The 16,398-nt window shown below is 44.4% G+C and overlaps 4 protein-coding genes across 8 annotated transcripts in view; 1 reads left to right on the top strand and 3 right to left on the bottom strand.

The window, feature by feature from the left end:
* LOC126559566 (protein kish) overlaps window positions 1-16,398 on the bottom strand; it is a 416,586-nt gene that overhangs the window by 78,950 nt on the left and 321,238 nt on the right. The gene's annotated exons all lie outside the window — the stretch shown is intronic.
* LOC126556737 (phosphoribosylformylglycinamidine synthase) lies at window positions 3,546-9,352 on the bottom strand. Its single transcript, XM_050212206.1, has 5 exons — window positions 9,226-9,352; window positions 7,809-8,319; window positions 6,977-7,738; window positions 4,591-6,657; window positions 3,546-4,226 (listed from the first exon to the last, which is right to left on the bottom strand). Exons 1-5 carry the CDS (start codon window positions 9,301-9,303, stop codon window positions 3,580-3,582), a joined length of 4,065 nt encoding a protein of 1,354 aa, XP_050068163.1. The 5' UTR covers window positions 9,304-9,352; the 3' UTR covers window positions 3,546-3,579.
* On the top strand, window positions 13,711-14,571 carry LOC126558938 (ras-related protein Rab-30). Its single transcript, XM_050215027.1, has 3 exons — window positions 13,711-13,980; window positions 14,046-14,296; window positions 14,365-14,571. Exons 1-3 carry the CDS (start codon window positions 13,725-13,727, stop codon window positions 14,569-14,571), a joined length of 714 nt encoding a protein of 237 aa, XP_050070984.1. The 5' UTR covers window positions 13,711-13,724.
* Window positions 16,208-16,398, bottom strand: part of LOC126557356 (sodium/hydrogen exchanger 9B2) — a 200,570-nt gene continuing 200,379 nt past the window's right edge. For all 5 annotated transcript variants that reach the window (XM_050213097.1, XM_050213096.1, XM_050213093.1 and 2 more), the window contains one exon: window positions 16,208-16,368. In XM_050213097.1, coding sequence (XP_050069054.1) covers window positions 16,214-16,368 — 155 coding nt within the window. In that variant the 3' untranslated portion in view covers window positions 16,208-16,213. The remainder of the gene's footprint in view (window positions 16,369-16,398) is intronic.

The following is a 16,398-nucleotide window of genomic DNA, read 5'->3' as shown; positions in this document are numbered from 1 at the left end:
TGATCCACACACTGTCTTGGGGCCTATAGAGATTAATTAACTATAACAATATAAGTAGTGCCCATCTGACCCACTCTCTACTGTTTGCGTTATTTGTTAATGATGAGTCCTCCCTGAATTTGGTCATCTTCCATATCCAGATGCATTGAAAATATTCTTCCCTCTCAGATTGCTTCCTTCTTCAAAACGTTTTCCTTTTCCTTTTCTTCCTGGTGTGATGCTAATTTCCTAACCCTGTGCCCCGGCCTCTGACATACCTTTTCTTGTAAATACGCAAAACTTTAATTCCCTTTACTGTTTTTTTTATTTCATCCTATCCTTGAGCTTCTTCCGATATCGATTATCCTCTTCTATGGCTCTTAGCGCATCCGCTTCTTTCCATTATTTTATCTTCGCTCTTTTTCGATTCATATTTTCGCCCTTATTCCATTCACCCTTTTTCCACGAAAACATATTCCTCGTATGTTTTCGTTAGTGGAAATTGGGTCAAGTGTCACAGTAAGCAGTTCATGCTGTAACTTACTTAAATGTGTTTTATAAAACCTCAATATGCTTTCATTGTCATTTTACGCTAATTATTGATCAGTAACAGAAAAAGAAAACAAAATGATTTTTTGTGTATTGAAGCAAAAGTGCCACCCATAAGGCAGGCCAGATGATCATTCAGATAAAACCATCAAAATTTATGGAAAAATGGAAAATCAGATTAGTTGTTTCTTTGTTATATGCTAGGGGTAAATGTGGTTCAAAAATTCTTCCTCTTTTGAGCGTTAAAAATAGTTTCATAACGACCAGAACTCTGTACCCAACTGGATTTAGGATTTGTCTTTGCGGATTTCTAGTATTCGACGGGTGTCGGTGAAATTTCGTTTTATTTAGCATTTCGAGCTAAATAAAAAAATAGTTGTTATTATTACGAAAAAATAGTAAAATTACTATTTGCAAGTCGATAAAATTTAATCTCAACTTTGTCATCTAACACACATAAGATGGATTTTTTGTTTCTATGTGTTTTGAGAGCTTGTTTGAACGGGTTGAATTACTATAATATTTCACTTAATGCTATTGATCAGGAGGAAATTGCAGATACAAATTAGAGCAATTGACTATTATTCCTGAAAGATGGTAGACTAAATCTAATCCCATCTATTAACCGTTTTGTAAACTAACTAGGTTATTTAATTCAATTTTTACTTTAAAAAACTGGGTGGCTCACTTACCCCCATGGTACGCTTGTCCCAACTTTCGCTACTATCGCAATATCTGATTGGTTGTTGATCAATTTTAAGTCCATTAGAGCTGTTCAATGTTGTTCGTAACCAGAATTTGAGTTGTTAAATTTCTTGGTCCCAACTTTATGGTGTTTAGCCAAAATACAAATAAAAACTCCTTTATTGTACCACCTGTACTACAAAATTACCCAGAAAAATTTGGCCGGAGTACTGACTTGCCAGTATAATGAAAGCCAGTAAACTTTAAACACAACATTTAAGTCTAATCCAAGGCAGAAGTTCAACAGCATACTGGACCGTTAAAAGTTTTTCCAGTACATTGTAGCACATTTCAGTAATTTATCTCCCAAGAATTTGTACCGTTTTCTTTTCCTATCAATTTTTCTCCCCTTTTTCCCCCTACCAGCACTAGTGAAGCTGTTTTGCTTGAGCAACGAATGGCACCACGAGACTTCTATTAGTCATCTTTTTCTTTTTTTTTGTTGCCAGCAATGTAAAAGTATTCCAGTAATCGAGTACTTTTCGTGGACATGGACTCGAGCGGCATTCGGGTTTAATGTTAGGCATGTTCGTTGGAATTTTCCAAGCCTGCCATCCATGAACGTCCTTCCCCGATCCACCCGTCGGAGGTGAGCCTGATGAGCGCCAACAACTATCAGTTTACCTTGCTATGGTTTGAACAAGATTTCTCCTTTTTTCATTTACCGTTAGCTATTACTGCTAGTTGAAGAACCTACCCGAGCCTACAGCTCCAGTTCGTGTTGAACGGAAGTAGATGAAACGGTACTGGTCCCAGACTCGGTGTCTTGAAGTTTCTGGAAACAGATTCAATCCACACTGTCGGCCCTCCTTGCCGCATCCATGCTCCATGGTAAACAGATTCCCTGCCCTGTGTGTGTTGCGAAGGTCGAGATTTGCGAAAAATGGTAAGAAGCTAGCGAGGCGAAATGTTCAAGCTAGTAGTGCACCACCCCCTCAGGGCTACACGCCACGCAGGAAACATTCAACGGATGCGTGGAAGGGAATTTAAACATTTCCGTTTTCCCCCGTTCCCGGTAAGCGAGACGTTGCTATCGCTACAGCTGCCCGGCCACGACTGAGACTGCGGAAAAACACATACTTGAGCCGCCTACGGCAAAACTTTCATCTGAACAATTGGCTCTCTTACCTGCCTTCGTCGAAGCAGGGGTTTTACTCCCCGTGTGCTACTGATTCGATTTTCCCGAAACCGTGGCCCGCGGAGCGTATCTCGCAAGCCCTCCCAGCCGGGGTTTTGGGAAAGAGGCAGATTACATTACAAAGATTCACAACCGAAACGAGAAAAACGCGTCTCCGGGCTTGGGTCAAATAAAGATACTTATTTATGTGCCGTACCCAGCATCGTACGGTTGAGATTCGGGGGTGCGGGCCTAGTGCTGGAAAGGCAAGTGAAATAAAGCGGAACCTTCGAACCTTTCACCTATCACCCAACGCCCAACGATACCTAAAGTAAACGCATTTCTCAAGGCGTACACACCTCAAGTGTAGCTAATTATCTTATCTTTCTTTCGCGCTGTCTCTCTGATTCACTCTCACTAGATGAAAAGCGTCTATCGCTTTTACGTGGGCATCGTACGGAAGTGAACCCGTCTCCCCGCTCCATCCAAACAAAGAATGCGAAAAAGGCACCGAAAAAAAGGCGAAAGAAAACATCTTTGGAAGGAAAAACTTTTACGAAACCGTTTCGCCATTTTGCCCAACACCACCAAAAACCTCCGGTGCTCTTCAAATGGATTTGCGGTTGAATTTTAAGTGCTGGTTTCTCAAGACTCTTCCCCGGGATTGATTGTGTTCCCCCTTTTTGCCCTTTGTTTCCCTTGGGCCTTATTTTGGAGAAGCACAACCTACCGAGAGGCTGCTGCTCTGTCCTAGACTATCTTCGGGCTATGGGTTTAATTCCCGGAATCTATCTTGATGATACACTAAATGGTTTGACTTCATTACATCGGAGACCGTGCCAACGTGTTTCCCTTTTCAAGTGTGGCGCACACGCCAAACGGTGTACCGTTTGGGACGGAGAGCTACATGGATAGCGCTGTATAAATTGTGATTAACTTGAAGAACGTTTATTTCAAAGGCTTAGCATGGTTCTTAGTCTAGGAGGTTGCCGTTTGATGGCATCGAATAGATACTTCTTACCGCGTCACAATAAATGGAGCGATAGTAAGATATGCTTTTAGCGTTTACGGCTAAAGTACTTTAATTAAAAAAGGATAAAAAATTATCAGATTTGGGAGAGGGGGATGGCGGGACGAATCTGTTACACATTAGCTGGATTGTCTGGAATGGTATTAGCTCGCGTATTTCCTCACTGTTGGCACCACAGGTAAGCCTCCTGGAACATGGACATCCATGGTGAAGCATTTTTGTACGGGAAGTCGCTTGTCACGTACGGCCACTGCCACATCTGTACGCACCGCTCCGGATGAGGCATAACTGCCAGATGACGCCCATCGGGAGAACAAACACCCGCAATACCCAGCTGACTTCCGTTCGGGTTCATCGGGTATGTTTCGGTCGGATTGCCCGCATCGTCCACGTACTGCATTGCGACACACTCGCTCACCTGCAAACGATCACGTGTGGCCTCGGTACGGAAGGAGAAGCGTCCTTCAGCATGCGCAACCCAGCATCCGAGCACACTCCCAGCCAAACGGCGCAGCATGATCGAGCGACTCGCCGGAACGCGTACCGTTACCCAACGGCTTTCGAATTTTTCCGATCGATTGCCTACCAGCACAATTTCGGGCACGCTATCAGTTGCGCTTACCGCGGTCAGTCCCGTTTCGACCCAACCGATCAGACCCATCAGCTGACAACCGTTGCAAACACCTAGCGAGAACGTATCCTTGCGCTGGCGGAAGTGCTCGAACTGTGGAGCGATCGTGCCGTTGTATTGAATGCATGCGGCCCAACCCTTGGCCGAACCAAGCGTGTCAGCGTAACTGAACCCTCCTGAAAAAAAAAATGGAAAAAAGTGTTTTTTAACTTGTCCTTTCGTTTTAAACCTTCATTTCAATGACCAAAAATACACCCTTACTTAGGATAGGATTTTTTTTTTTCAAATAAAAACTGATCAGCGAACAATTGCTTAACGTAGATGCAAGGAGAGTACAGCTTTGGAAGTGAAAAATAAGGATTTGTTAAATTCTCTACTAAATGTTATTAGATCGACAGCAAAAGTAGTCTTTTTCTTTTGAAAATTTTATGTAAATACGACGAGCAGATCGAAAGATACAATACTTTATAATACGACATAATACAAACACCCATACTAAGTATGTGACCTACCCGGGGGCATGTTAAGTGTACAACTTACCAGGAAATACGATTCCACGGTAGCGATCGAGCGTGGTGCGACCTTGCAGCAGATCGTTCATTACCACATCATGCACCTCGAAACCGGCACCGAACAGGGCGGCCGCCATCTCACGATCACCGTTGGTTCCTTCCTCCCGTATCAAGGCGACCCTTGGTCCGGCTGCGCTCAGCTTCAGATCAGCGTACACCGTATCCGGATTGAAGCTGGCCGTGTAATGCGGTCCCGTTCGACGCTCGATGCCCGTGTACTCTTCAATCGCACTTGCCTTTGCTTTCTGAAGCTTTTCAATTTCGAAACTAGTCGACTCCCAACGATTGAATAGATTAAACAGACTGTCCTGCAGCAACACCAGTTTGCCACTGGCACGAACCGTCACGGACTGGGTTGAATGAAGGTCGGCCACAGCAACACCACGGCCTACTGTGTAGCAGGGAACGGAAGCCTTATGGAATGTACTCAGCACCTCAGCAGCGTGTTGCTGCTTCACTTCCAGCACCCAGCCACATTCTTCCGCGAACAGCACCCGAATGGCGGATGCTTGCATGTTGGACACATCACTCGAAGACAGCAGCTGTTCCAGGTTAATCTCGACCGAAGTCAATCCAGCGAAAGCCATCTCGAGCAACGTTGTAATCAACCCACCATCGCTACAATCGTGTCCGGACAGCAATAACCCTTTGCGCAACAGTTCCTGTGTCACGTTAAATGCATTCTTCATGCACTGAGCATTGCTCACATCGGGACATTCGCCTCCAAGTTTGCCGTAACACTGTGCCAATACGGATCCACCAAGCCGGAAACGTAGTCCTTCAATCGCTACAAACAGTAGTGATGTATCCATTCCTAGTGAGGCCGCCTTTAAATCGGGCGTCACCTTTACCGTCACATCCGGACACGGCGCGTACGTAGATACGACGAGCGTTCCTGGACTGACAACCGTTTCACCATTCACACGTGCCGCCATCGAGAGCGAATCCTTTCCACCGTCGATCGCAATCTGCAGCTGGCCCATCAGTTCACACATAGCTTCGCATGCATCGACCAACTTAGCGCCTTCACCGGGGACCTTTGCGGCCCACATCCAGTTGCCCGAACACTTCACATCCGCCAGCTCACTAATACCAACAAACACTAGATTTGAAAGTGCTTCCGAAACCGTCATTCGAGCAGCCTTTGCCGGATCAACCAAGCCCTTGATCGGTTGGGCACCGATCGACGTTGCAATGCCCTCGCGCGCAAAGTGTGACACAGCTACCAGCCCAAAATCAGCCAAAGGTGTGTGCAGTGGACCGACGCACTGCTGCTGAGCGATCAGTCCCGTCACCGAACGATCCACCTTGTTCGTTAGGTACCGTTTACTTCCTACAGTCGCAGCAGACAAGACAAGATTCAACGCTTCGGCAAGCTTCACGTTGGGCGACAGCTTGAACTCGTCTAATCGTTCCTCCATGTGATGTAGATTAAATTCTTTCTGCGGCATCTTGCCTAGCACGTGATCGAGATGCATATCGAACGGTACGTGCGATAGCTCCCGAGTACATTTCGTACGATCAGCAAACTTTTCTCCATTACCATCGAACTCTTGCTCGAGCAGTGTCACATACCCGGTGCCCGTGACCTGTCCGACGAACGATACCGGACATCTTTCGCGATCGCAGATGCGCTGCAGCAAGTCACGATCGTTTGCGTCCAGTAGGACGGCATTATTCTCCTGATATTCTGCACCCCACAGTTCCAGTGTGGAGATGGTTGGATCACCGAGTTGAAATGCTTTGGAAAAGATCACTGCACCGGCACAACCCGGTTCGACTAATTCCTTCAACACGTTACAGTTACCACCGGCACCTTGATCGTGAATAGCGAGGATGGGGTTTTGATCGCCCATCTCTATACAGGCACGGACCACACGATTCAGCTTGTTTTCCATCTCAGCATCACCTCGTTGCACAGCATTGAAGTCGAGATCAGTATTTGTGCTGTCACCTTGCACCTCGACAGAGCTGGCCGCACCACCACCTACCCCGATACGGTATACCGGTCCACCGATCTTTGCCAGCAGCATACCTGTTGAGGCAAAAGAAAAATATTACTTAAAAAAAAACAAAATTGTGAAAGACCCCGGATAGCCATTGAAAAACTTTACGGCCTTGTATGAGCTTTTCAATGTAGGTTTGTTTTACAGTGAGACTGTGTGGTCTTAATAATAAATTAGTCCGAAACTCTGCTAAACCAAAATGTATGTAAAATTTCCCGAAATATTTCATCGACGGAGTCTGATAATTACTGCTGTCATGCATATAAGTCATGCTAATGACCCATCTGTAATCCGTCTCGCAGAGATCTTGGCTATATGGGACAATATACGGTACAAAATAATGCTTACCCTTCTTGGGATCCTGCTTATCTACCAGACCAGAATCCATCGTGCCGACACCGCCACTAAACATGATCGGTTTCACGTACTCCTTCCGCCGCCCGTCCGCCTGCACCGTACCAAACGAAATCGCAAACCCACAAATAACTGGCTCGCCGAATTTGTTACCATAATCCGACGCACCGTCGCTCGCCTCAATCAGCACCTTCAGCGGGCGAGCGAAAGATCCCGGATAGTCCTGCTCACTCTCGTACGGTAGCTTCTGGCCCGGTATGTTTAGCATACCGACGCAGTAACCTGCCGTGCCAGCTATCGGCAAACCACCACGGCCAATACTCTGCACATCGCGCAACCGACCACCAGTACCGGTAGTTGCCCCACTGAACGGTGACACCGCCGTTGGCATGTTGTGCGTTTCGGCCGTAAAGATCAAATCCGACTGTACCGAACGCTGCACAAACTTGCCAGGACCATCGAAACAGGAAGCGCGCAGGGCCGTATGTTGATAGCCCTTGATAGCGCTACTGTTGTCGCTAAATTTGACTGTGTTGTTCGGATTCGTGTGGCGCTGCGTATCGCATATCATCTCAATCAGCGACTGTTTTTTCTGCTTTCCGTCAACCGAAATTTTTCCCTTAAAGAACCAATGCCGCGAATGTTCGCTGTTACACTGCGCGCAGTCGAAAAGCTCCACGTTTGTTGGGTTACGCTTGAGCACCTTTACGAACAGGTTGGTGTAGTACTCGAGATCCCACTCATCGAATGCGAGTCCTAGAACGGAATAGTACCAAAGTTGATTATACGCCTCCTGCGTGAAGCAAACTTTAAACATTACACGAACCATTCTTCACATTAATTTCTTCCAGCGCACGACGACCCTGCTCAAGTAGCGGAACAAAATACCAATCTTCCTTCGATCGCGACACAGTCTCGTAGAAATCGTTGGTGGGAATGTTGTGCTCCGTGTACTGACATTGCGTCATTGGATCGTGAAGTGTTGGCAGTAGGGACGAAACAATTGCTGCCTCTTCCTTTCCAACCGGTCCATCCAATCCGACCAGATAGCGGGTCGATACTTCAATGCGCTCGATAAAATCTAGCCCCAAGTTGTGGCAGATACCAACACTATTCGTACTGCTGGCGGTAGAGAAATTGAAACGTGGTCCGATCTCAATCAACACCTGACTAGGACCGGCCGTCAGCCCAGCCTTGGCAGACAGCTGATCGACGGTGTCCGATTCCTTCAGTATCCAGTGCAGCTTGGCATCGACATCTGCCGGTAGCTGCTTGTAGCGATTGTTTTGCACGTAGAAACATTTCTCCGTCTGTAACGATCGCACACGTGGGTTAATCTATGAAAAAATAAGGTAAAAGAAAATAAAATATTAATGGAGAAAAGCGAAAGGGTTCGTTATCAGTATACTAAAGGTAGTAGGAAGCGAAACCATTTTTTTTTTAAACAAATACTCCCGGTATTTGTCTTATCAGTGACGTTAACGTCATGATGATCGCTGCCCTTATCAGACCGCGAAAGGGTCCTGCAACACGAAATCGCGTACAGTTCAGATGATTGTCGATCGTACCACATCGTTGCCGAGCAACAACCTCGAATCATACCCAGGGCACGGAATTCCTTCCTCCTGTGTAGCTGACATAGTTTCTGCGCCAAACCCTGATCTTTCTCCGTTCGACTTGCTTGTTTGTTGTTTTCCATTTACGAGCTACAAAAACATCGACGCCGGACGCCTTGTTCCTACGCAATTCAAGTGTGCAACAAATAAGATTATGATCCATCTTTGGGAGCTTCCAATCGAGGGACTTTGTTGCTAACCAACAAGGCGAATTATTTAAAAAGCTGTTGGGAGATATCTAAACACGATCCCTGATCTTGTGCATATTACTATAATTACATTTATAATAAATTAATTTAAAAATGTTGCAAATGATCGCTAATTCACAAATCAAAACAGCTGATTGTTAATGCAACTCAGTCACGCACACACGAACAAGCAAGCAAACATAAGCAACATGATCTTATTATTTGTTTTATTTTTGGGGAGACGCGAATTAAACACGTGCGAAAACCGGATTGTATGCTTCAGCTTGACCTCGCTTACGACATACCTATCAATCATTGCGTTGTTCCTACCAAATTACCACCCAATGAACCCGGCACATTGTTATTCACTTTAAACAATCTTTCACTCATTTAACGCACATTAAATCAATCACACAAATTGCACAAAGGCAACACTTACCGCTTTCAGCGATTCTAGCAGCACGTTCGTTTTCGCGGCCGACAGTGCACCAGCAGAATAGTACCGCGCGATCGTCATGGCTCGAGGAGTATGTGCGTGTGCTTCCGAGTGCGATGTAGATTTCGTTCTGAGCGATTTTGGATGCTGCGGGTTGATAACGTTATTAGCGGTTGGTATTTATTAGCTTCCAGCTGATTCGAAACGCTCCGGGAACGATAGTTCCGAGTCTGTGGAGCACGTTCGCACAGTGCGACCGAACAAGACCGAAGTTTGACAAGCAGCAACCGTACAGTATGTTTGTTGTGTGTGTGCGTGTGTTTTGAAAACGCACACTTCCTCGCAACATCTGGAAAACAGCAGGTGTGTGTTGGTAGAAAATGTTATTGTTCTCCGTGCTGTTCGTCCGTGCAGTTCGCGCATTCGGGAGTTAAGTGTCGCAATTTTCCATATCTCGCCACAGGGAAAGCTACAATGTTGTGAATGAAAATATCTCTGGATGCCAATCAGTGGAAGTGAGGATTTTGCAGAGTTGTTGTTGCAAAACAAAACCAAAACACACAAGGGTGTGTTTTGTGTGTGGTGTGCCGCACACTGAAAACAGATAAGCTTCCAGAAGCTGCAATTGCACCGTGCGTTCACAGTGGTTGTTTATGCATATTGCATCTCATTCCGGGAGATAATACTGCAAAGATTGTTTCGTCGTTTGGTGTGTTTTTTTGTGTGCTACTGCTTTAATCGTGTTACAACCGACGGATTGCTCTACTGTTCCACGGGCAGTTCTTCTTTCATAAGGTGGATTAGTGTGAATGGTAAGAAAAAAGGGTCGGGTGGAGTATTTTGCAAGCAAAACAAGGGGATTTTGTAACAGATCTCTCTCTTTGCACACACTGCCTGCAAACGGTGGTATTTTCTGACATGCTTCACGACACCAGCACCGTGACCTAATGGAGAAATCGTTGTGCATGCTCACTTCGACTTGGCCAGGTTGTGTTTTTTAGGTTTTTCAGCAGCCAACTTCGACCGTCAATCTTATCCTTGACCGGAAGGCGGACAGAAAAGAAGGTAAAGCAACGGAAACAACAGAGGTCGGTTCCGTTTCACTGAACAGATTACTCATCCCAACGTTGCGGAGGAAACGTAAAACCGCTCACATCGCCCACATTAACAACTTCGATACAAATTTGGTGCTTTACGAAATTGGTCACATTCGCTCGTACGGTGAATGGTGTGAAACGGAAATTCAATTTACCACCACTTTGTAATTGCTCTGTTCCCTGGAGGGGTGACGAAGGTTGCAGGAGTATAGAGAACACCCGTCGAAGGCGTCATCTAAATATCGAGCCCTTCCCTGAGGACCAATACACGGGCTGACAAACGTCAACCGAATGTCCAAATGCCAAGAGGTCACAAATCTATCGTGGGAAAGGAGGGGGGAAGGGGTACGTGCAACAGCGCGAGTGCGATGAATTTATGAACCCCCCTTGTTGCGTCCATCGTCCAAACGAAACACCCTGCTTGGCCGCGGGGTGCAGCTAGCCGGAACGAGTAACACACTCACACACACACAAACAAATGCGCTTGATTACCGGACTGGAATTGTATCACCTCTCAACCAAGACGACAAAGATGGTCAAATGCGATCAGGTTCAGCTGGTCTGGGTCCCGGCCTCGTTTTGTTTTATTTTTGCAACAAAATGAAATGCAAACCATCATGGCCATCCTACTCATCGCTGGCAAAAGAAGGGTGTAGAAGGAACTCGAAATGCCCACGCATCCTTACCGATGGCCAAGGCAAAGAGCGAAGCATAAGAGCAAAACAAACTGAAGCGGGGACCTAATTAACATGGTGTGTAATGTAAACAAAGGCAAGCAACGCACATACACACACAAACACGGGACGAAGGTGCGCCTCCCTTAAGGAGGGGTGCATTTTAATTCACATCAATGGATTATGTATGAGGAACTGCTGGTGCGCTCGTGAACCAACTATGATAGGGCCAAAAAGTTTAACCCTACGAAAATCTAGTTTGCTGTGAAAATGTCGCCCTAATCGTCCTGGTGTGTCCTGGCCTATTGTTTGCTGCCAAAATTAAAAAAAGGAGTAAACGTCGAAGAGACACTCTATTTCCCTACGGTTGGCATGATTCCTTTTCGTTTGTGTGTCATGCCTTCAATTAAATTGATTGAAAAAAGTGTGGTGCGTTTCGGTGGTGTTTGGTTCCGTTGACCATTCGAAGCATGCCGAAGGAGTAGGAGCATGGGTTCAATATTCTCTCTACAAAAACTGCGTGAGCGTTATGTGTGTGGCGATAGACCATGTGGGCTTTAAAACAGCGCAGCTTATTTGTACAGTCCAGTCTTTTCCTAAACGAAATAGCCCAAATTTGACAACGTTTCTTGATTGAAAATGTTAGTTTTTTTTATTCGTGTGTGTGTCTACTGTGGGTGCGGCAACCCATAAAATATCAAATTACAAAATGATAAGCAGCAAACAATCGCTGATAACTTGTGCGTAAGAGGTAGATGATGTATGGCGGTAACGACAGAAATGTTTAAGAGATGGTTAAGTACTGGGGAATTTTTTTTATCTGCCTACATAAGCAGTTCAAAGGATGCTGAACTTTTGATTTTTTTATATTTTAAAGATTCAATATTGTTATCGGTCTGTCTTAGAAAAAAAAAACAAAATTTGAACTTATAATTCATTAATGAAAGCATAAATCTTATCTATCCATTAATAGAACGTTTCCGCTTCGGCTATTACTGATTGGAGTTAATACAGTGTCCGCCAATAATATAAGATCGCTTTTACGTTCACTTTTCATAAAACTTATTTCGTTATTACTATATCGAATTACATCGAATATTACTACTATATGAATGGTCTTATTTTATGCTCTTATGTGTTTTAGGCACTCATATTTTCATCAGAATTTAGAAAATTCTTGATTCATTCAATGACCCCACAAAATGTTTAACTAAATTTAACCAAAAAAAATCCCATTTTTATCTGTTGTTGCAATAGCTTGTGGTCTCATTTTATTGGCCGTCACTGTACATTAGGGACATCAACGCACTTATCAAGCAGAAAACTGTTCACATGATTTTTTTTCTTTTTCAATATAATCAAAGGAAACCAAAGGAAATGAAATGAATTTCCAAACATCATGACCTACTTCAACCAACTGCTTACTAAATTAATTTAATTAGAATTGTTGTCTTTTACATTTTGTATTAACACGGTGTTGGTGTCCAAGAATTATTCGTTGAATTTGACTTAAAATTAAACAACAACAAAACACTAAAATATTTTGAAAGTATCGATGTACAAAATTAAGGTATTATATAAATGTTAAGGTATTCCGTTTAGAAAACAAAACCCGGTATTAAGAAATTGAAATCTCCGGACAACCAACCTTCTCCAACCAAGGTACCAAGGGCAAGGTCATAATGAAAGATAAACGTTACTGTGTTGTAAATATTCCATTTGTAAAAAAATTAGCTGCACACAATTTCTTGGAAGAAAAAAACTACCGGTTTTACAGACCCATTCTTACCACAGTATACTTGGATGAAAACAAAGCCCCCTGTGCGCACCACTTCTTCACCCCACAACAGGGTTACGAAAAGGAAATCTCACCACCCAACGCCAATCTTCCCCATACTGAACCAACCAAGAAGAAAGTGGAACAAACAAAACCGTTTTTGGTGGACGATGGTAAAGGCTCGTGCATCCGCAACAATTTGGTGTCCCCTCCAATTGCAATTTGTAAAAACAGACCCAACGGTGTGAGCTACACACACACATACGCTTGGGTGCATCAGCACCACCACCCTCGCATATGGGTTGTGCAGATAAAACCACACACAAAGTAAATAAAATCGAAAGTCAGCGAACCTCTCCTGGCGGATCTCGTGCAGCACGAGTTGATTAGACGCAGAAATTTCCTTCGGTCCCAACAGATTATGTACGCGTGTGTGTTTGTTGCCTAGTGGTGGTATTCTGTACCGCTCCGTACAATCTCCCATACTGCATTGCACGCAATGTACGCCACGCAATCGATCGAGCGAGCTGTTAAAGCGCGAACCCTCACCAACTATTGCGGTCAACAGTTGCGCGTTAATGGGTACCATGGACGTGCAATTTATGACTCATCATCTCACGCGGACCTACACTTTCGATCACCATGAAAATCACGGAGCGAGCGGTTGAAAACGGGGTGGTAGGGGAGAGTGATAAAGATTCACTTTTTAAAAGCCCACTGCTGTGATAATGGAACCGATCGTTGACGATTGAAACATGAACAGCCGTAACAGGGTGTCGTTATCAACACACTAACCGAATTTGGACTTTTCTTCCTTTACTCTGTCTTTCTCACTTTACATCACTTTTCTACTTTCCAGTTGTTGTGCGGCAGTGGCATTGCTTAGTAGGAAGGTGCACCAGGTGGGTCCTACTACTTGCATCATTGTCCGATCTGTACGAGTAGTGGGAAGCGATGGAAGATTACAAATTTCTGTTCAAAGTCGTCTTGGTGGGAAATGCAGGCGTCGGGAAAACCTGCCTGGTACGGAGATTCACGCAGGGTCTCTTTCCTCCCGGCCAGGGTGCTACGATCGGGGTGGACTTTATGATCAAAACGGTCGAGGTGGACAATCAGAAGATAAAGCTACAGATATGGGATACGGCCGGCCAGGAGCGATTTCGATCGATCACGCAAAGCTACTATCGCTCGGCTTCTGCCCTTATATTAGGTAAATATTGCTTTAGTGTAAAACAAAATAGGACTGAAAAAATTAAACATAACTTCTCGTTGCAGTTTACGACATTAGCTGCCAGCCCACGTTCGATTGTCTTCCGGACTGGTTGCGCGAAATCCAGGAGCACGCAAACTCGAAAGTGCTGAAAATATTGGTAGGCAACAAAACGGATCGGGACGATCGGGAAATACCGCAGGAGGTGGGTGCCGAGTTTGCGAAACAGCACGGCATGTACTTCCTCGAAACGTCCGCTAAACAGGCGGACAACGTCGAGCGACTGTTCTACGACATTGCGGCCGTACTAATAGAGGTGAGCGTGCGTAGTGCGAATTGCGAAATGAAAACACCTTTACTAATGTGTCCTGCTCACCTTTACAGCAAGCCCGCACGAAAGAGTTTTCCCTGCGCAGTGAAACAAGCGTACTGACGAATCTCTCCCAAAAGACGATCTACCATCCGAGCTGCTGCAGTATCGGTGATCGGAACCATGCCCGCAGCAGTAGCATCAGCGATGCACACTACTCGGACAGCTCCGGTCCGGCTAGCATCGGCAGTAATAGTGGTAATTTTATCACCCAGCAGTAGGGAAGGCAAAGCACACAACTGGGCTGGTGCTGTAAAGAAAACTGTCCGGCATGCAACATCGCCAGGAAGTGTTTCCACTAACGGTTTGTCGGGATATATGTATGCGCGAATGTGTATGTGTGAGTTTTTAAAAAACATTAACCACAGGGAAACTTTCCTTCTCGGCACTAAGCGTCGCCAGGAGCAACTGAAAAAAAAGACATGAGATTTTGCAAAGGTACCAAAAAACAAAAGAGAAAATAAAAGCTTCTAAGCTCAGCTGCAAGAAGCGTCACACGCACACAGAAGCTGGATAAGGGCGAGGTGAAGAGATACAGTAGGGGATCCGAATCGTTGATGTAAGTTGTAAGGTTTTAGAATATGTTCCTGTGTTAATTTTAGCGATAAATAAATGAATTTACAGAAAAAGGAAGAAAAAGCGACATTCGCTTGTCATTCATCTACCATTACGTGACGGTCACTGCACAACATTCTGCACATTGCGTTATGGAAATCATACAGGGAGGTATCGCGAGATTTTTTTTACACGTTCCTATATAATTTTGTCCTCGTTCCGAGATTGTTTAACCCGTTCCCAGATATTTTTCGTATAACTGGATGTAATAAAATTAATTTCCTCAGAGTGCTCATAAACTATTGTTCAAGAAATGCACTCTAAGTTCGATCCCACTAGAACGAAATAAAAAATCAGTAGAAGAAACCAAAAATATATGGGAACGTGCCAAAAAATTGTGATATAAAAACAAAAATATCTGGGAATGCATCAAAACTCCTCGGAATGAAAACAAAATTATATAGGCACGCGCCAAAAAGCCATAGGAATGTGGAAAAAAAAATGTTGGGATACCCTGTATCTCAGGCCAATGAATCAATAGTTTTACAGAATATGGAATAGTTTAAAGAAAAGCGGTTCACGCTAAACATTTACTACACATTCAACAAAAAATAAGTGTTTTTTTTCTTTCATCCTCTCTGCATAGAAACAATTTCAACGGAAGTAAGTACTATTAACATCTTACAGTAACGTTCATTTTCATACAACAATAATGAGCTATAACAGTGCTATATACCTACAGCGCGTTTGCGAGTACTATTTCATTTACGATTAAAACAAAACAAAACAAAAGCTTACTGTATTTGGGATCACGTTTATCCCATTATTTAACAAATCTTTCCAATCATCCGGGGATTCGTTCGTTCGTTCGTTCTGTTTCAACACATTGTAGTCCAACTATCAAACCTATCCGGATCGTAGCAAAGTGTCAAACTACAGCACTATTACTGGCTATAGGGTTAAAGATTTAGGAATGTATACAATTATGAAAACGCTATTTTATCTACAACTGATCACATTCACCACCATTGGAAGATATCGTTGAGCCTGGGGATTATGCATGGAATATAGTACGTATAGGGTGGTCGGTCATTGTCCTCCACATTAACAATGGCTACAGCAAACGGCATTTTACATTTAAACTAATTTGTATGCTAACTACACCGACTGTCGATGCTCAAAGGCGATCAGTTCCTGCTTCTTTTTTTTCAAATTCTCTTGATTTTCGTGTACACATCGTCAAGACAGGACCACAACGGGATCATCGTTTTCCTCGTTACTTCGCTTCTACGCACTCTCCAGATCGAACTATTTCGTGATGGTGAAAGCTGTTGCCGTTTGGGCGTTCGAAAGCGTATTGGCAGCCGTATCCTCGTCCGCAATTCCCTCAATATCTTCCCGCTCTTCCTCCTCGTCGATGATGCTAATGTCGTGCAGTGAGGGTCGATGGCTTCGCCGCCAGCCTGAAACAGACAAGGGAAAAACACCGATAC

Source organism: Anopheles maculipalpis, chromosome 2RL, assembly GCF_943734695.1.
Source record: "Anopheles maculipalpis chromosome 2RL, idAnoMacuDA_375_x, whole genome shotgun sequence".
NCBI lineage: Eukaryota > Metazoa > Arthropoda > Insecta > Diptera > Culicidae > Anopheles > Anopheles maculipalpis.
This window is presented reverse-complemented; position numbering and strand designations above follow the sequence as displayed.